The sequence below is a fragment of the Podarcis filfolensis genome, assembly GCF_964270895.1.
Source record: "Podarcis filfolensis genome assembly, chromosome: 3".
In the NCBI taxonomy this organism is placed as follows: Eukaryota; Metazoa; Chordata; class Lepidosauria; order Squamata; family Lacertidae; genus Podarcis; species Podarcis filfolensis.
Window position 1 is genome coordinate 122266178 of NC_139606.1, and position 20378 is coordinate 122286555.

General features: G+C 46.6%; 1 protein-coding gene across 3 annotated transcripts; it reads left to right on the plus strand.

Moving 5' to 3' along the window:
- The first annotated feature begins 10095 nt into the window (after window positions 1-10095).
- LOC310758529 (uncharacterized protein) lies at window positions 10096-20066 on the plus strand. Of its 3 annotated transcripts, none has more exons than XR_014545829.1 (6): window positions 10096-10640; window positions 10836-10917; window positions 11375-11457; window positions 14380-14506; window positions 15096-18438; window positions 19896-20066. XR_014545829.1 is itself a non-coding variant. In XM_083605104.1 (5 exons), exons 1-5 carry the CDS (start codon window positions 10179-10181, stop codon window positions 16688-16690), a joined length of 2349 nt encoding a protein of 782 aa, XP_083461230.1. In that variant the 5' UTR covers window positions 10096-10178; the 3' UTR covers window positions 16691-18583. The 3 variants fall into 3 exon arrangements, 1 of the variants encoding a protein (XP_083461230.1); XR_014545830.1 differs by having other exon boundaries at window positions 19904-20066; XM_083605104.1 differs by lacking the exon at window positions 19896-20066 and having other exon boundaries at window positions 15096-18583.
- The last annotated feature ends 312 nt before the right edge of the window (window positions 20067-20378 follow it).

A 20378-nucleotide genomic window follows, 5' to 3' on the forward strand; every position in this document is an offset into this window, starting at 1 on the left:
CAGTGCTTGGAATGTGGAAAGAGCTTCAGGAAAAGGTTCCATCTCACTTCCCATCAGAGAATTCATACAGGGGAGAAACCATATCAGTGCACAGAATGTGGGAAGAGCTTCACTCGCAAGAATAGTCTCACTTCCCATCGAAGAATTCATACAGGGGAGAAACTATATCAGTGCTTGGAATGTGGAAAGAACTTCAGTCAGAAGGGACATCTTACTTCCCATCAAACAGTTCACCGTGAGGAGAGCCCATATCAATACTTGGAATGTGGAATGAGCTTCAGATGGAAGAAAAATCTCACTTTCCATCAAGGAACTCACAGCAGGGAGAATCATGGTATTTGAAGATGGGTCTCCTATCTCCTCTCAATCTCCTCTTTTCTGGGCTAAGCCTACCCAGCTCCTTCTCTCGTTCCTTAAAAGGCTTGGTTTCCAAATGCTTGATTATATTGGTCACCCTTCTCTGCACAGATTCCAACTTCTCAATATCCTCCTTTGATTGTGACATCCAGAATTGAGCACAGGACTCCAGGTGTGGTCTGACCAAGGCAGAAAGGAACATAGCATTACTTCCCATGACCTGGACATTAGATGTCTGTTGAGATAGCCTGAAATAGCATTAGCTTATTTTGCTACGGACTCACCTTGTTGACTCATGTTAAGCTTTTGGTGTCCTAAGACCCTTAGATCCTTTTCACATATGCTGCTGGCAAGCGTAGTGTTTCCCATAGAATTGTAGAGGTCTAATGGACTTAGAGACATCACCTTGCCAACAAAGGTCCGTATAGTAAAAGCTATGGTTTTCCCAGTAGTGATGTATGGAAGTGGGAGATGGATCATAAAGAAGGCTGATCGCCGAAGAATGGATGCTTTTGAATTCTGGTGCTGGAGGAGACTCTAGAGAGTCCCCTGGACTGCAAGAAGATCAAACCTCTCCATTCTGAAGGAAATCAGCCCTGAGTGCTCACTGGAAGGACAGATCCTGAAGCTGAGGCTCCAAGACTTTGGCCACCTCATGAGAAGAGAAGACTCTCTGGAAAAGACCCTGATGTTGGGAAAGATGGAGGGCCCAAGGAGAAGGGGACGGCAGAGGATGAGATGGTGGGACAGTGTTCTCGAAGCTACCAGCATGAGTTTGACCAAAGTGCGGGAGGCAGTGGAAGACAGGAGGGCCTGGCGTGCTCTGGTCCAGGGGGTCACAAAGAGTCGGACAACACTAAACGACTAAACAACAACAACAATGGTCTTACTGGACCACAAGCTGAACATGAGTCAACCGTCTGATGGCATCCAGCATGGAATGTGTCCCTCCGTTTTTCAGCATTTTTAGTAGTTTAGCAGTCTCTGCTCTTTGAGGAAGGTGGAGTGGATGTCTGAAACTCAATGTCAAACTGAAACTCAATCCAGATAAGACTGAGGCAGTTAGTGGGTGGTGCCCTAGACCAGATGGCTGGGAGATGGCCAGCTCTTAAAAATTCTTTTAAAAAATTAAATACACGATAACTTTAACCTTTCCAAAACATAAAAAATATCAAGGTTCAGACCTTCAGACCTCCTCGTCATGGGTTCCAGTTCTAAAGATTCTACCTTTTCCTTTTTTCCTGCATCTTTTACCATTACCCATCTACAGTGGTACCTCGGGTTACATATGCTTCAGGTTACATACACTTCAGGTTACAGACTCCCTTAACCCAGAAATCGTATCTCGGGTTAAGAACTTTGCTTCAGGATGAGAACAGAAATTGTGCTCCGGCGGCGAGGTGGCAGCAAGGAGGCCCCATTAGCTAAAGGTTTAGCTTCAGGTTAGCTTCAGGTTAAGAACGGACCTCCGGAACGAATTAAGTACTTAACCCGAGGTACCACTGTATTATGTAATCATAGTAACCAAAGCTGAGTTCACATTACAAGTGTCATTGTATCCCTGCCCATGATTTTAACTGTCTACAGTGGTCTTTCAAGTATACAATAAAATTATTCTAGTCTTTTAAAAATACTTGTTCTTCCTGGTTTCTGATCTTTCCCCTTAGTCTCGCCATTTCTGCGTATTCCATTAGTTTGGTCTGCCGCTCTTCTTTAGTCTTCTTTCCATCTCTGGGCCAAAAACATTCTCACTGCCGTCATTGCATACATAAACAGTCCCTTATTTTCTATTAAATAATTTTTATTGGTTTACAACAAAAACAAAAACACATAATAATTTCACATCCAATTTTTCACAAATTATTTATTTTCTGGACTTCAGCTTTTCCGTTAATCACTGTTTAAACCTTTCTTTTTCTATTCCCTTTAAACAATACTTCTCGAATTTCACAGTGCTTCTTTAAATCCCTCTAGCGTTATCTGTCCCTCACTTATACTTTCCAGATATTCCACAAATTTTTGGTCTCTTAAATATCTAATCTTCCCAGTCAATTTATCCAATTCAGCATAGTCATTCTCCATTCTTCCATCGTCGGTATTTCCTGCTGTTTCCATTTTTGGGCCAGTAACACTCTTGCAGCTGTCACTGCATATTGGAAAAATTTACAGTCCTTTCTCTTTATCTCATTTCCTAATATTCCTAACAGAAAAGCCTCTGGTTTCTTTATAAATGTATATTTTAATATCTTCTTCAATTCATTATATATCCTTTCCCAGAAGCCTTTCACTTTCTTACATTCCCACCACATATGATAAAAAGAACCTTCTTTATCTTTACATTTCCAACACCTATTACATGTCTTATACATTTTCGCTAATTTTACCGGTGTTATGTACCATCTGTAAAACATTTTCATAACATTTTCTTTTAATGCCATACATGCTGTAAATTTTAAATTTTCTTTCCATAATCTTTCCCAATCCTCAAATTGTATGTTGTAACCAAAATCTCTGGCCCAATGTATCATTACCGACCTAACTTCTTCATCCTTCAAATTCCATTCTAGCAACAACTTATACATTTTGGATAAAATGTTGAAATCGTTATTTATTATTTCTGTCTGAAATTTTGAATCCTTGTCTGCATAACCACATTATTTGATATCTTTCCTAAACATTTCATTTATTTGAAAATAATGCAACCAGTCATATACATGTTATTTAACCTGTCCATATGGTTACATTTTCCATTTTCCTCCTTCTTTAAATAACAATTGGCCATATGTAATCCAATTACCTCTCATATTAACAGTCCCTTATTTTCTTTGGTAATTCATCACATATTATACCTAACAGAAAAGCCTCTTAAACACTTTCTTCAACTCAGTGCATATCATTTCCCAGAACGCTTTTACCACTCCACAGGACCACCACATATGATAAAAGGTACCTTCTTTCCTTTTACATTTCCAGCACAAATTTGAGCTGGTTCTATACATTTTTGCAATTTTATTCAGTTTTAGATACCAACAATACATCATTTTCATATAGGTTTCTTTCAACAGAACAGCAAGCCGTAAACTTCATATCCTCATTCCATAACTTTTCCCATGATAAAAATTGTATATTATAACCAAAGTCTCTTGCCCATCACTGATCTAACTTCATCATTTTTAGTATACCATTCTAGGGAGATGGCCTGCTCTTGATGGGGTTACACTTCCTCTGAAGGAGCAGCTTCATAGCTTGGGGGTCCTCCTGGATCCTTTCCTGTCGCTCAAGGCTCAGGTGGCCTCCGTGGCCCAGAGTGCCTTCCATCAGCTTCGGCTGGTGGCCCAACTACGCCTCTGTCTGGACAGGGATCACCTAACTACTGCTGTTTATGCTCTGGCAACCTCATGGTTAGCTTACTGCAATGCGTTACACGTTGGGCTGCCTCTGAAGACGGTTCGGAAACTGCAGCTGGTGCAGAATTCAGCAGCCAGGTTGCTCACCGGAGCAAGACAGTTTGAGTATATTGCACCAATCCTGGTCTGGCTGCCAATTCAGTGTGCTGGTTTTGACCTATTAAGCCTTAAACAGCTCAGGACCGCAATTCCTCAAGGACCGCCTCTCTCCATATGAACCTCCCCGGACCCTGAGATCATCTTCTGAGGCCCTTCTTCATGTCCCTCCTCTTTGAGAGGTCCGGAGGGTGGCAGGAACGGGGCCTTCACTGCAGTGGCTCCCCATGTGAAGAATGCTCTCCCCAGGGAGGTTCCCCCAAGCGCCTTCGATATACACCTTTAGGCGCTGGGCAAAAATGTTCCTTTTTAACCAGGCCTTTGATTTGATTGGCATCTTATGCCCTTTTAAAATGTGTTTGGGGGGTGGGTTTATCAGGTGGTTGTTGTTTTTATTTTGAATATTCTGCAGTTTTATATCCTGTTTTTATTTTGTGAATTGCCCTGAAAGCCTGTGGGCATAGGGCGGTATATAAATTTAATAAATAAGTCGAATGTCTCCTCCCAGGATTCTTTCCCCCTCTGGATAAACAGCTCCTGCTGAAGTTGGAGAGGGGTAGCGAGAGCGGCAGTAGCAGACCCAGCACCCCCCTCTTGCGCCCCAGAGGCGCTTGCTCTAAAGGGGAAGGGGAGGCAGCCCCCCTTTTCCTGCTCACACCAACATGTGGACCTTCCCTTCCTCTGTTTGGTGAGGCAAGGACCCCTGGACGGTCAGGTCCCGGCAAAGGCGACTGGGGTGCAGAGCCCATCTCGCTTCAGGCTGAGGGAGCCGGCAGTGTTGGTCTGCAGACAGCTTTAGGCGGCAGGACTGAACCGCTTCTGGTGCAATGGGACACCATGAGAAGTGCCAGAGCGCACAGAAACACCACAGTGGTACCTATTTCTCTACTTGCGCTGGTGTGCTTTTGAACTGCTTGGTTGGCAGGAGCTGGGACAGAGGAAGGGGAGCTCAGTCATGGGGGTTGGAAGCACAGACCTTCCGCTGGGCAGCCCAAGTCTCAGGGGCTTATAGACCACAGAACGCCCTGCGCCCCACGACCTCTCCATAGTTGTCAACCTTCCCGTTTTTTGCGGGAAGTTCCCTTATTCCAGCCCCGTTTCCGGCTGCTATCCTGGATAGATAACCTATAGACTGTCCCCGGGACAGGGGAGGCTGCTGATCCCTTATTTTCAAATCTGAAAGTTGACAGCTATGGCAGGATCCTGGGCCGGATGGGTCCCTTTGGCGCGATGCACATTCCTCAGAGCTCTTCCTGCATGGAGCCTCCAGGGCCAGAGCCAGTCTACCTTGGCGGGCCAAAGGCGCTCTCCTCCTGCTTGGGGCGCCTGGGTGCCACTGTGGGCGCAGGATCCTGGGCCGGATGGGTCCCTTTGGCGTGATGCACCTTCCTCAGAGCTCTTCCTGAATGGAGCCTCCATGGACAGAGCCAGTCTACCTTAGAGGGCAAAAGGCGCTCTCCTCCTGCTTGGGGCGCCTGGGTGCCACTGTGGGCGCAGGATCCTGGGCCGGATGGGTCCCTTTGGCGCGAGGCACCTCCCTCAGGGCTCTTCCTGCATGGAGCCTCCAGGGCCAGAGCCAGTCTACCTTAGAGGGCAAAAGGCGCTCTCCTCCTGCTTGGGGCGCCTGGGTGCCACTGTGGGCGCAGGATCCTGGGCCGGATGGGTCCCCTTTGGCGCGATGCACCTTCCTCAGAGCTTTTCCTGTATGGAGCCTCCATGGACGGAGCCAGTCTACCTTAGAGGGCAAAAGGCGCTCTCCTCCTGCTTGGGGATGCCTGGGTGCCACTGTGGGCGCAGGATCCTGGGCCGGATGGGTCCCCTTTGGCGCGATGCAGCTGCCTCAGAGCTCTTCCTGCATGGAGCCTCCAGGGGCAGAGCCAGTCTACCTTAGAGGGCAAAAGGCACTCTCCTCCTGCTTGGGGCGCCTGGGTGCCACTGTGGGCGCAGGATCCTGGGCCGGATGGGTCCCTTTGGCATGTTGCACCTTCCTCAGAGCTCTTCCTGCATGGAGCCTCCATGGACGGAGCCAGTCTACCTTAGATGGCAAAAGGCGCTCTCCTCCTGCATGGAGCCTCCAGGGGCAGAGCCAGTCTACCTTAGAGGGCCAAAGGCGCTCTCCTCCTGCTTGGGGGCGCCTGGGTGCCACTGTGGGCGCAGGATCCTGGGCCGGATGCGTCCCTTTGGCATGATGCAGCTGCCTCAGATCTCTCCCTGGTTTCCGAGGAGTCCTGCATGGAGCCTCCAGGGCCAGAGCCAGTCTACCTTAGAGGGCAAAAGGCGCTCTCCTCCTGCATGCAGCCTCCCACTGCTCTCCCAGATTGTTAGACATCCCGTCGACTGTCCCCGGGACAGGGGAGGCTGCTGGTCCCTTGACAGCTCTGGCCCTGCCTGCCTTGAGCCCTGGCCCCAGAGGCCAGAAAGTGCCAGCCCTCCAGGCCCCCCCGCCCTGCCTTCTGCCCTGCCCTCTTTCCCCCTCCGGCCCCCAGGCTCCCCCCAAAGGAGACCAGCTGGGCGCGCCCGGCTAGGCAAGGGTTAAGAGCAGCTGAGCCGCCCTCCTAGAGAGGAGGGGAAATGGCGGAGGCGGGTCTTCCGGAGCCCCTCCCTGGCCCCTCTGGCCTCCTCCGGTGAGTCTCCTCTCTCCCCTCGGGTCCTCTAGGGGGGGCTCCTGCAGGGAGGGGCAGGCAGGGCTTGGCCAAGGGGGGCAGCGAGGGGGTTTCTCCAGCTGGGGGTCCCCAGATGGTCTTGGACTACAACTCCCATCATCCCTGAGCCCTGGCCTGGCTAGCGGGGGGTGATGGGAGTTGTAGTCCAGCCACATCTGGGGACCCCCAGCTGGAGAAAGGCTGGTCCAGATGCTGGACTGAGGACCCCGCGGGTCCCCCCCTTCCAGCTCCGCAATGAAACTGCAGCCCAGACCGAAATCGCTCAGATCTGCCTCCCCCAGACTGACGAGGAAGCCTTGGGGACTCGGAGGGGACCCAAAGGACATCTAGTCCAGCCCTGCAATGCAGGAATCTCTGCTCAGTTCCCCATTGCAGGCGCCATCCACCTTCTGCTCAGAAACCTCCAAGGAAGGAGAGGCCGCCATCTCTCCTGGGGGTGACAGGGCCCAAGAGCTTAGTCGGGATCTCCTTTCTCCAGGAGGGGGGCTCAGGAGGTCTTGCATCCAAGAGGAGAGGCCATGGTGGGAAGGAGGGGCAGGGTGGCCTAATGGTTGGAGTGCCGGACTGAGACAGGGTTCGGTTCGCCACTCAGCCATGAAGCTCCCTGGGGGACCTTGGGTCAGTCACCATCTCTTCGCCTCGCCTTCCTCACAGGGTTGTTGTGCGGGTGAAATAGGGAGGAGGAGAATCACGTATTCCACCTTGAGATCCTGGGAAGATGAAAGTGGTCTGTACGTGTAATAAATAAATCCCAGGGTGCGAGTGGGGTGAAAGAGGCAGCCCCCTCCACGTGCTGAGAGTAAGTGGTAGACCCTCTCTCAACAGCCCCCTCTGCTCAAGCTAAAAGGTAAAGGTACCCCTGCCCGTACGGGCCAGTCGTGTCCGACTCTGGGGTTTCGTGCCCATCTCGCTTAAGAGGCCGGGGGCCAGCGCTGTCCGAGGACACTTCCGGGTCACGTGGCCAGCGTGACAAGCTGCATCTGGCGAGCCAGCGCAGCCCACGGAAACGCCGTTTACCTTCCCGCTAGTAAGCGGTCCCTATTTATCTACTTGCACCCGGGGGTGCTTTCGAACTGCTAGGTTGGCAGGCGCTGGGACCGAGCAGCGGGAGCGCACCCCGCTGTGGGGATTCGAACCGCCGACCTGATGATCGGCAAGTCCTAGGCACTGAGGTTTTACCCACAGCGCCAAATTCCCCAAGTCCCCTGGCAAGGAGGCTGGGTTGTTAAACCACTCTAGGAATTGCGGGACAGAGCGCTCTCCTATCCACTCACCGCATCCTGAACAAACTACGGTTCCCAGGATTCTGGGGAGGAAGCCGTAGCTCTGGAAAGGGCTCTGGTCCTGCTTGGCAGATGCACCACGGGTCCGGGGTCTTCTTATTGGCCTTTATAATAATAATAATAATTTATTAGTTATACCCACCTGGCTGGGTTTCCCCAGCCACTCTGGGCGGCTTCCAACAAAAGAGTAAAAATACTTTAAAACATTAGTGATTCAAAACTTCCCTAAACAAGGTTGCCTTTAGAAACAAGGATCTTAGGAATAATAGGCCCAAATAAATAGGCTGTCTTCTTGTTTCTTTAGTGCATCACAAAATGGGCAGAGATGTCCGCAGCCGGGGGTCAGGATGCGGGTTCTTGGTTCGTGAATGGATTTAAACCAAAGCAGGAACAAAGAGGCAGGAGGACAGAAGTGAGTGAGAGCGGTCCCTGTGACCCCCCATGCGCCAGGTCAGGAGCGCCTCTGGCTGGGCTGGGATTCAACCTCCTCGAGAGTCATTTTCCTCCTCTTCCATCTGAAGTCTCTGGGTGAAGGCGGGAGGAGCCTGTGATTGACAGCAGAGCCAGGCCGGAGTGGGGGTGCAGTTCCTCCGAAAGGCCACCAGGGGCCGGAGCCTCTCTCTCTCTCTCTGATTGGCTGCCCAGCCAGTCAAAGGGGGCGGAGCCAGCACCCTGGGGGCGGGAAAATAAAAGGAGCCCTTTCTGAGGGAGTTTTTAGTCAGGGACAGAGAAGAGCAAATTATTGATCATTATTATGATTATTTTATCATTTATACCCCTCCCATCCGGCTGGGCTCCCCCAGCCACTCTGGGCAGCTTCCAGCACATATAAAGCCATAGTAAAACGTCGACCCTGAAAAGCGAAGCTTCCCCAAAGAGGGCCTTAAAGTGAGACAGGGCTCCTTTGGAGAGATAGAAGCAGAAAGAGGGATCTGGAGAGGCCTGGACTGAGGGAGAAGTGGCTCTGGATGGAGCCTCTCTGAGGAGAATCTGGTCTCTGGCCAGAGGAAGAGCCGCTGGAGCCTCTGGGGAAGGCAGGCAGACAGGCAGACGGATGGACAGACGGGCGGCACATGGGGGGCTGAGTCTGGGGCAGGAGAGGGAGAAGCCGTGGGAAGACCCTCTGAACCAGAGCTGTCCACTTTCAGATTGGAAAAGAAGGGATCAGCAGCCTCCCCTGTCCCGGGGACAGTCGACGGGATATCTAACAATCCGGGATCGCGGCGGGAAGCGGCGCTGGAATAAGGGCATTTCCTGCAAAAAAAGGAAAGGTTGACAGCTATGCTCTGACCGGGGTCTCCTTCCCGTCTGGAGGGGAGAGGTCTTCCCGAAGGAGAAGGGGATCCCGAGGTCGGTAATCTTATTTGGAAAGACCTCTGCAGTGGCATTGCTCAGAGAATCGGGTCAAGGACGAAACAATATTGTGGAACAATAATGAACATTCAAATTTAAAGAGACCATTCAACATGTACTACTCTGTTTAGGCCTGTGACAGCTTTCTGTTTAGTTTAATAATAACTTAACTTCTGCCTGAAAGAATGCCTCTCCTGACCCAACTTTCTCTCACCAACTTTTTGTGTTAAAAAAAAAAGCTTTTCTGGTTTGACCAACTCCTGCTTCAGACTGCAAATCACTAGGTTTTCCCTCACACAAGACCCGCACCCCCGACAGCCTGTGGCAAACGGTAGAAATTTGGTGGGGCAACGATAATGAGTGAGTCTGTGACATATTAGTTGTTGCTTAGCGGTGGGCTCTGCTCCAGAGGCTCTTCAGAGATTGGGGTCCAAGTGAACCCCTCATGTCAGCACCTTGAACGGAGCCCCATTGTTGTGGGGACTCAGTGAGGTGGGATAGAAATGCCATTAATAAAGAAAGGCAGCCCCGCCAATAATCTGGGTGCTGCCAGATGCGTCTGGCATGACTTCATTTCGAGAAACCCCTGCTGGGTCTTAGTAATCACAGCATCCTTTTCTCAGTCCTCACAGACTGACGGTTTAATTATCTGTTCTAGGACCTTCCCTGGTTGCCTGGTATCAATCTCAAGCTCACCGGTCGGTAGTTTTTCCTGTTTTTGAAGATGGGGACAACATTTGCCCCCCTCCAGTCTGCAGGAACCTCTCCTGTTCTCCAAGAATCCTCAGAGCTCTAGATGAAGGCTCTGAGCTTACATCCCCAAGCTCCTTCAGTACCTTGGATGAAAGTTCAGTCAGGGATATAGTGCAGTCCAGCCCTGGCTCCTAGCAAGACTCAGCCACGCTTGCTCAGGAAACATTTCTCTTCTCCTGACCAAGTATCAGTCTGATAACAGACCAATATGTTTGCTTTGTAGGCTTTGCTAGTACCTCTAAATCGGACCATCAGAACTTGGCAGAATGCAAAAGGATTCCTTCCGATCTCTTGGAGGCTTCATGAGAGCCCAGATGGATGAGCAAGACTCAGCTGACCCTGAAGCGGGAGGAGGCCCTGCCCTCCAAGCTGGGAGCAGTGGGAGATTATGGGAAAACTCAGAGCAGAAGATCCCAGGTGAGGAGGACACCCTCTGCTCAGAGGTGCAGAGCCAGCAGTTGACACAGTCCGGCTCTCAGGAGACCAAAGGACCCCGAGAGGCTTGCGGCCGACTCCACCACCTCAACTGTCGGTGGCTGAAGCCAGAAAGTCATACGAAAGCTCAGGTGCTGGACCTGGTGATCTTGGAGCAGTTCCTGGCTGTCCTTCCGCTGGAGATGGAGAGCTGGGTGAGGGAATGTGGAGCGGAGACCAGTTCCCAGGCTGTAGCCCTGGCTGAAGGTTTCCTCCTGAGTCAGGCAGAGGAGAGAAAGCAAGCAGAGCAGCAGGTGAGAGAGACTTTCCTCTGGAAACTCCCAAGGGGCTCCAGGCAAGACAGGGAGCCTTCCAAGATGCTCTCCTAACGGCTCGCCCTCTTTGGAGAAGCAAGGGATGAGATCTGCTCCCCTAAAGTGTTTGCTCCGATCTTTCCTTTTCTAATCCTTCTCCCCCTTCTCTGTTTTAAATCCTTGTTACTCTTTTAGGAAAAGGGTCTCTTTGCGGAAATGGGCCTGGATTCCTGTGAGGCAGAAAAGACTCCGTTGGACGCCAGAGGGAGGCCACTGGGTAAGGAGGAACTCGTCTTTCTTCTTATTCTGTGGATCTTGAAACTAATCTTTGGGTTCTGTTCACATTTGGGGGGGAGGCACTTGGGGCCAAAAGCCCAAAGGAGGGCAGATGTATTTTGAAGAACAAAAATTTGAAATGGGTACAATGTCAAAATGCACTCAACAAGCAAGACCTTTTCCATGGCACATCTATGGCACTTATCTCCAAGTGCCGAACCTCTAGTTATAGGTAGGTAGCCGTGTTGGTCTGCCGTAGCTGAAACAAAATAAAAAAATCCCTTCCAGTATCACCTTAGAGACCAACTAAGTTTGTTATTGGTATGAGCTTTCATGTGCATGCACACTTCTTCAGTTACACTGAAACAGGCTTCTGAAAGAGACTTCTGTTTCAGTGTATCTGAAGAAGTGAGAGACGCAGGAGCTGATGGCTTGCCATTGACTTTTGTCTCTCGCAGGTGAGAGAAGGATGCCCCCCAGACCTCCTCATCCATCTTTTCATGAGAACGGAGGAGAAGCAGCAGCTGTGGAAACAGATCTGGTATGGGGAAAGAGCTTTGTGGGGAAAGAGTCAGAGGAGTGGGGCAGCCAGGGAGCCTCTGGGCCGGAAAGAATTTCTCCTCCTCTTGGCTTCTGTCAAAGCCTCGGTCCTGAACAAAGATGGACAATGCCATTCAAGAAGCTCTATGTACTGACAGGAATGAACAGCCATCTCTCCTTAACTGGGCTTCGGAATGTCACTATTTTTATGATTTATCATTAGCTGCAGTTATATTTCTATAGTGATCGTTAGATGCCAAAATCTAATCAGGCTTTTAAGCAGTTGAGAAGCCATAGCAAACAGTGGCCAGGATTCACCTCAGCAGCCCCATCAGCTGTACAAGGGGATTCCCCTCCTACCTTTTTTATAAAATAATATTTATTACTTTTAAACCTTACAAAAAGGAGAAAAGAAAAGAAAAAAGCAAAAGCAAAAGAAAGAAAAAACAATACAATTCAATATATAAACAATACTCGACACAACATTAACACATTAAACAAAACGAAAGCAAAAACAATTCAAAAAACACACATCATACCATCTCAATACCCTCTCTTTCATTCCCTTGTTTCATCGACCTCCTCTCACCTCCCTTTTTGTATTCCATTTCTATTAATTATTTCAGCAAATCCTTTCCATCTTTCTCTATTTTCTGTCATATGGTTATCTTAACATATTTTAACCTTATTTTCCATTAATGCTATAGTACTTATTTATGCTTAATTCCTTATAACATTTCTACTAAAGCCGTATAATTCCATTCCAACATTTTTCTAACACTCATTAATTTTACATTATTTCCATATATAGACTTTAAACTTTTTCCAATATTCTTCCACCGTCTCTTCTCCCTGGTCTCGGATTCTGCCAGTCATTTCCGTCAATTCCATATAGTCCATCAACCTGGTGATCTTCTGTCCGAGGCTCTTAACTCTTTTCCAAGTCCCTTCTGCAAGTCTTCTTCATATTTATACATGCACTTTACTTTGTCTTCTCCTGATCTTGTTCTTATTTTCCTTCCTTTGATGCTGAAGAATAGATCTCGGGGAAATTCCCACCTAGCAATGTTTTTATTCCTTCTCGACAGGTCAGCCAAATCTCCATAGTTAAAACTAAGATTCAAAAGATATTTCAGGACGTATTTCAAAGTTCCTCCAAATCTGGCGGTCCCCACAACTCCAGGCTCCTCCTGACCCAAGTCCAGGTCCCAAAGGTCAGTAAATCCCTGATGAAGGGATCTATCCAACTTTCCTTCTCCAGTCCAAGCGGGGCTCCAATCCTCAAAATCTGACTTTCTCTAAATTCAATCATAAAAAGCATCAACTTATAGTCATCAAATTGCATCTGTAAGGCTGGGGCTCTCTCCCTCTCCACTTGTGCTACTTTAGGTTCAACAACAACAACTTTCTCCCCCGCCTTCTCCACAATTTGCCATGTCAAAGTAGATCCCAGTATCGATTCCTGAATAGTTTCTGTATTAATATTCACTTTTTGTCCCAAATTAGTCACTTTTTGTTCCAAGTTATCAATTTTTATAGGCATCCGTCTTCTTATGGAGCTGTTCCAGTGAATCATTTATCTTACATAATGCAACCACTAAGGCTTCTTCTGTCAACATTCTTAACGCTCCAAGGTCAATCCCAGATTCTCACAGTTTTTTATCTTGCAGCTGGAAATTCCCCCAGCTCAGCTCATGTAACAATTTCAAAGGCTTCCTCTAGGGGGAAACAATTTCTATTTGTATCAATCCTTTTAAGCACAGTTCAAGCAATAAATTTAGTTTCAATTTTCAGTTACTTTTACTCCTTTCTAAACGCAGAAGGAGACAATGGAAACAATGTATTTCTCTTATTTAACTAGCTGTCAACAAAAGATCTATTCACAGTCAATGAGCATTTCCAAAACGTCAGTCTTACTAGCAGCCCGTTTCCAGGTTCAGAGCGGTGGTAATTTGACTTTCTTCACTCTCTCCTGCAGGCTTACACGATCCAAAATTCCCCCCCTCTTCTCCTGCTTCCAAGGGGGGTTTGATAATTTTAGCCGATGGAAGTTTAATCCTTTACGGAAGGCTTTCCAAGACTTTAGCTTGCAGCCTCTTTGCTTCAGTCTATTTACAAAAGGGGAAGGCGGACTTCCTGTTTGAAACCTCCCCGTTTCGGTTCCAAATTAAGACGTTTAAAAATCCAATTTTCCGTTCTACTCATGGGTAGTTGTTTTAAGATCAAATTGTGCACAGGAAAAAGTCAGCGCTCTCCAGCAACAGCAATGCGGCTTCACTCCGTGAAAGAAGCAGTCAATTCGAAGCACCGCACCGCTCACCCCACGTCGCTCCGGATCCCTGAAACCGGGTTTCCCCGCGAGTAGGGGAGGCGCAAAAGGTGCCAGCCGAATCCCAGGTTCACAGGCTTCTCCCGCCTGTGATTTTTTGTGGGTCCCCGCCTTCGCCGTGGCGGCCAGACCCTAATTTCCACGAAGCAAATTGCTCCCAATCAGAGGAATTCAGCCATTACCGGAGGCGCTAACCCGGAAGTGGGGATTCCCCTACTCCCTGTTTCTGTGCCCCCATGAGCCCCTTGAAGTTGGCTGTAGGGCAGAGGGAGGGTCCCATCGCCCCCCAAGCATCGCACAGCGGGAGTAGAGAAGGGATCGTTCTGTCTGGCAGACAGTAATACTTCCACAGACAGAATAATTTGAAGAACACCATGCGGAGTTCCACCCATTCACACAAAGATTAATACCCATCATTAGAATGCACAGTAAAATAAATCATTGAAATGCTAAAATAGGCATCCAGACCTAAAACGTGCAGCAAAATAATCCCATTAAAAGAACACAACAATGAACGGGCAGAAAACAACTGAGCAATGTGTAGTAGATAATCTTTATGCTGTCTCAGAAGAGGACCTTTTCCTTTTCCTTCAGGGTCCTCTGTGCTTTGAAGATGTCGCTGTGTATTTCACAGAGGAGGAGTGGGCGTTGCTGGATCCTGACCAGAGAGCTCTGCATAAGGAAGTCATGGAGGAGAATCGTAGGATTGTGGACTCTCTCAGTAAGGATTCCTGCTGGACTGTAATATATGTTTTGAAACACACACACACACACACACACACACACACACCCCTACCTACACCTGTGAGAATCCTGCAATATTTTGATGGCACTCGATAGCATCTGGGATTCTCATTCCCCGCAGCTCACCTTGAATCTACTGTTCTGTCTGCGAATATTCTTGCCCCACATATGCCTTTTTAAACCATGACCAGGCTGGTCTGAGCTGCCCAGACCTTCTTGAATGTAACCTTCCATGTGTTGGCAGAAGTAGCAGCTTCTGTGAGGTTTTCTGCTTTTGCTTCTGTCACTTTCTGGTTGACCAAAGAGACAACTGGCCTTGCAGATGGAGGAGATTCCATGATTAGGCCAAACAAGATCTTTCCCGGAAGATGCCAGGCTGTTTGAATCTCAGGTTCCCATCAATCTGTGTGTCATTGAGAGTCAACAAAGGCAGTGAACCCTGTAGTAAGACCTCAGATCTAACTCCCTTCCGTTCTTCATCTATCACAAACATTCATTAGCAGTCTTCCATAATTTGGGGCTCTATTTCTTCCTGAGGCTCTAATCAGTTTCTCTCTTTGATGCAGGTGCTGATGGATTGGAAATTATGAACAAGGGGAACCGTGACAACATTCACACAGTGGGGAAGTTGTATAAATATTTGGAGTGTGGAGAAAGTTATAGTCTGAGCTCCTATTCTACTTCCCATAAAATATATCCTATTGGGAAAAATCATTATCGGTACTTGGAAGATGGTAAGACGGTTCGTCAGAAGACATTTCTCACTTTCCCTAAAAGAACTCACAGCAGGGAGAAACCCCATCAGTGTTTGAAATGTGGGAAGAGCTTCAGTCAAAGGGCTGTGCTCAAGGCCCATCAAAGAATTCATACAGGAGAGAAACCCTATAAGTGCTTGGAATGTGGAAAGAGCTTCAGGCAGAAAGCTAAGCTCACAGATCATCAAAGAATTCATACAGGGGAGAAACCATACCAGTGCTTGGAATGTGGGAAGAGCTTCAGTCGGAAGGACCATCTCATATCCCATCAAAGTATTCATACAGGGGAGAAACCATATCAGTGCTTGGAATGTGGAAAGAATTTTAGTCGGAAGGATACCCTTACTTCACATGAAAGAATTCACAGAGTGGAGAAACCATATAAATGCTTGGAATGTGGAAGGGGGTTCATTAAGGGCTGCCAGCTCACTTCCCATCAAACAATTCACACTGGGGAGAAACCCCATCAATGCTTAGAATGTGGGAAGAGCTTCACTCGCAAGAATAGTCTCACTTTCCATCAAAGAATTCATACAGGGGAGAAACCCCATCAGTGCTTAGAATGTGGGAAGAGCTTTAGTCGCAAAAATAGTCTCACTTCCCATCAAAGAATTCATACAGGGGAGAAACCATATCAGTGCTTGGAATGTGGAAAGAGCTTCAGTAGGAAGAGACGTCTCACTTGCCATCAAAGAAGTCATACAAGGTATGAACCCTATAAATGCTTGGCGTGTGGAAAGAGCTTCAATCGGAGGTCCTTTCTCATTTCCCATCAAAGAATTCATACAGAGGAGAAACCATATCAGTGCTTGGAATGTGGAAAGAGCTTCAGGAAAAGGGTCCATCTCACTTCCCATCAGAGAATTCATACAGGGGAGAAACCATATCAGTGCCTGGAATGTGGGAAGAGCTTCACTCGCAAGAATAGTCTCATTTCCCATCAGAGAATTCATACAGGGGAGAAACCATATCAGTGCACAGAATGTGGGAAGAGCTTCACTCGCAAGAATAGTCTCACTTCCCATCGAAGAATTCATACAGGGGAGAAACTATATCAATGCTTGGAATGTGGAAAGAGCTTCAGTCACAGGCAAGGTCTCACTTCCCATCAAATAATTCATACAGGGGAGAAACTCTATCAATGCTTGGAATGTGGAAAGAGCTTCAGTCACAGGCAAGGTCTCACTTCCCATCAAAGAAGTCATACAGGGGAGAAGCCATATCAGTGCTTGGAATGTGGAAAGAACTTCAGTCGGAAGGGACATCTTACTTCCCATCAAACAGTTCACCGTGAGGAGAGCCCATATCAATACTTGGAATGTGGAATGAGCTTCAAGTGCTTTTCAAGTGAGAAAAGTCTCACTTTCCATCAAGGAACTCACAGCAGGGAGAATCATGGTATTTGAAGATGGGTCTCCTATCTCCTCTCAATCTCCTCTTTTCTGGGCTAAGCCTACCCAGCTCCTTCTCTCGTTCCTTAAAAGGCTTGGTTTCCAAATGCTTGATTATATTGGTCACCCTTCTCTGCACAGATTCCAACTTCTCAATATCCTCCTTTGATTGTGACATCCAGAATTGAGCACAGGACTCCAGGTGTGGTCTGACCAAGGCAGAAGGGAACATAGTATTACTTCCCATGACCTGGACATTAGATGTCTGTTGATATAGCCTAAAATAGCATTAGCTTATTTTGCTACGGACTCACCTTGTTGACTCATGTTAAGCTTTTGGTGTCCTAAGACCCTTAGATCCTTTTCACATGTGCAGCTGGCAAGCGTAGTGTTTCCCATAGAATCATAGAATTGTAGAGGTCTAATGGTCTTAGAGACATCACCTTGCCAACAAAGGTCCATATAGTAAAAGCTTTGGTTTTCCCAGTAGTGATGTATGGAAGTGAAAGCTGGACCATAAAGAAGGCTGAGCGCCGAAGAATTGATGCTTTTGAATATGTTGCTTGAGGAGACTCTTGAGAGTCCCATGGACTGCAAGAAGATCAAACCTCTCCATTCTGAAGGAAATCAGCCCTGAGTGCTCACTGGAAGGACAGATCCTGAAGCTGAGGCTCCAAGACTTTGGCCACCTCATGAGAAGAGAAGACTCCCTGGAAAAGACCCTGATGTTGGGAAAGATGGAGGGCACAAGGAGAAGGGGACGACAGAGGATGAGATGGTGGGACAGTGTTCTCGAAGCTACCAGCATGAGTTTGACCAAACCGGGAGGCAGTGGAAGACAGGAGGGCCTGGCATGTTCTGGTCCAGGGGGTCACAAAGAGTTGGACAACACTAAACGACTAAACAACAACAACAATGGTCTTACTGGACCACAAGCTGAACATGAGTCAACCGTCTGATGACATCCAGCATGGAATGTGTCCCTCCGTTTTTCAGCATTTTTAGTAGTTTAGCAGTCTCTGCTCCTTTTGCCTTCCCTGGGAGGAAGGTGGAGTGGATGTCTGAAACTCAATGTCAAACTGAAACTCAATCCAGATAAGACTGAGGCAGTTAGTGGATGGTGCCCTAGACCAGATGGCTGGGAGATCACCTGCTCTTAAAAATTGTTTAAAAAATTTAAATACACGATAACTTTAACCTTTCCAAAACATAAAAAATATCAAGGTTCAGACCTTCAGACCTCCCCGTCATGGGTTCCAGTTCTAAAGATTCTACCTTTTCCTTTTTTCCTGCATCTTTTACCATTACCCATCTACAGTGGTACCTTGGGTTACATATGCTTCAGGTTACATACACTTCAGGTTACAGACTCCGTTAACCCAGAAATCGTATCTCGGGTTAAGAACTTTGCTTCAGGATGAGAACAGAAATCGTGCTCCGGTGGCGAGGTGGCAGCAGGAGGCCCCATTAGCTAAAGGTTTAGCTTCAGGTTAGCTTCAGGTTAAGAACGGACCTCCGAAACGAATTAAGTACTTAACCCGAGGTACCACTGTATTATGTAATCATAGTAACCAAAGTTGAGTTCACATTACAAGTGTCATTGTATCCCTGCCCATGATTTTAACTGTCTACAGTGGTCTTTCAAGCATACAATAAAATTATTCTAGTCTTTTAAAAATACTTGTTCTTCCTGGTTTCTGATCTTTCCCCTTAGTCTCGCCATTTCTGCGTATTCCATTAGTTTGGTCTGCCGCTCTTCTTTAGTCTTCTTTAGTCTTCTTTCCATCTCTGGGCCAAAAACATTCTCACTGCCGTCATTGCATACATAAACAGTCCTTTATTTTCTATTAAATAATTTTTATTGGCTTACAACAAAAACAAAAACACATAATAATTTCACATCCAATTTTTCACAAATTATCACAGTGCTTCTTTAAATCCCTCTAGCGTTATCTGTCCCTCACTTATACTTTCCAGATATTCCACAAATTTTCCCCAGTCCTCGATGAACTTTTGGTCTCTTAAATATCTAATCTTCCCAGTCAATTTATCCAATTTTTTTTATTTTCTATTAAATAATTTTTATTGGCTTACAACAAAAACAAAAACACATAATAATTTCACATCCAATTTTTCACAAATTATCACAGTGCTTCTTTAAATCCCTCTAGCGTTATCTGTCCCTCACTTATACTTTCCAGATATTCCACAAATTTTCCCCAGTCCTCGATGAACTTTTGGTCTCTTAAATATCTAATCTTCCCAGTCAATTTATCCAACTCAGCATAGTCTAACAGCTTCATTCTCCATTCTTCCATCGTCGGTATTTCCTGTTGTTTCCATTTCTGGGCCAGTAACACTCTTGCAGCTGTCACTGCATATTGGAAAAATTTACAGTCCTTTCTCTTTATCTCATTTCCTAATATTCCTAACAGAAAAGCCTCTGGTTTCTTTATAAATGTATATTTTAATATCTTCTTCAATTCATTATATATCCTTTCCCAGAAGCCTTTCACTTTCTTACATTCCCACCACATATGGTAAAAAGAACCTTCTTTATCTTTACATTTCCAACACCTATTACATGTCTTATACATTTTCGCTAATTTTACCGGTGTTATGTACCATCTGTAAAACATTTTCATAACATTTTCTTTTAACGCCATACATGCTGTAAATTTTAAATTTTCTTTCCATAATCTTTCCCAATCCTCAAATTGTATGTTGTAACCAAAATCTCTGGCCCAATGTATCATTACCGACTTAACTTCTTCATCCTTCAAATTCCATTCTAGCAACAACTTATACATTTTGGATAAAATGTTGAAATCGTTATTTATTATTTCTGTCTGAAATTTTGAATCCTTGTCTGCATAACCACATTATTTGATATCTTTCCTAAACATTTCATTTATTTGAAAATAATGCAACCAGTCATATACATATTCTTTAACCTGTTCATATGGTTTCATTTTCCATTTTCCTCCTCCTTTAAATAACAATTGGCCATATGTAATCCAATTACCTCTCATATTAACAGTCCCTTATTTTCTTTGGTAATTCATCACATATTATACCTAACAGAAAAGCCTCTTAAACACTTTCTTCAACTCAGTGCATATTATTTCCCAGAACGCTTTTACCACTCCACAGGACCACCACATATGATAAAAGGTACCTTCTTTCCTTTTACATTTCCAGCACAAATTTGAGCTCATAGAATCATAGAATCATAGAATCATAGAATCATAGAGTTGGAAGAGACCACAAGGGCCATCGAGTCCAACCCCCTGCCAAGCAGGAAACACCATCAGAGCACTCCTGACATATGGTTGTCAAGCCTCTGCTTAAAGACCTCCAAAGAAGGAGACTCCACCACACTCCTTGGCAGCAAATTCCACTGTCGAACAGCTCTTACTGTCAGGAAGTTCTTCCTAATGTTTAGGTGGAATCTTCTTTCTTGTAGTTTGGATCCATTGCTCCGTGTCCGCTTCTCTGGAGCAGCAGAAAACAACATTTCTCCCTCCTCTATGTGACATCCTTTTATATATTTGAACATGGCTATCATATCACCCCTTAACCTCCTCTTCTCCAGGCTAAACATGCCCAGCTCCTTTAGCCGTTCCTCATAAGGCATCGTTTCCAGGCCTTTGACCATTTTGGTTTCCCTCCTCTGGACACGTTCCAGTTTGTCAGTGTCCTT

Coding starts and splice junctions, on each gene's coding strand:
- LOC310758529 (XM_083605104.1), top strand. CDS start 10,179: ATGCAAAAGGATTCCTTCCGATCTCTTGGAGGCTTCATGAGAGCCCAG. Junction 11,458..14,379: donor CAGCTGTGGAAACAGATCTG/GTATGGGGAAAG, acceptor CTTTTCCTTCAG/GGTCCTCTGTGCTTTGAAGA. Junction 14,507..15,095: donor TAGGATTGTGGACTCTCTCA/GTAAGGATTCCT, acceptor TCTTTGATGCAG/GTGCTGATGGATTGGAAATT.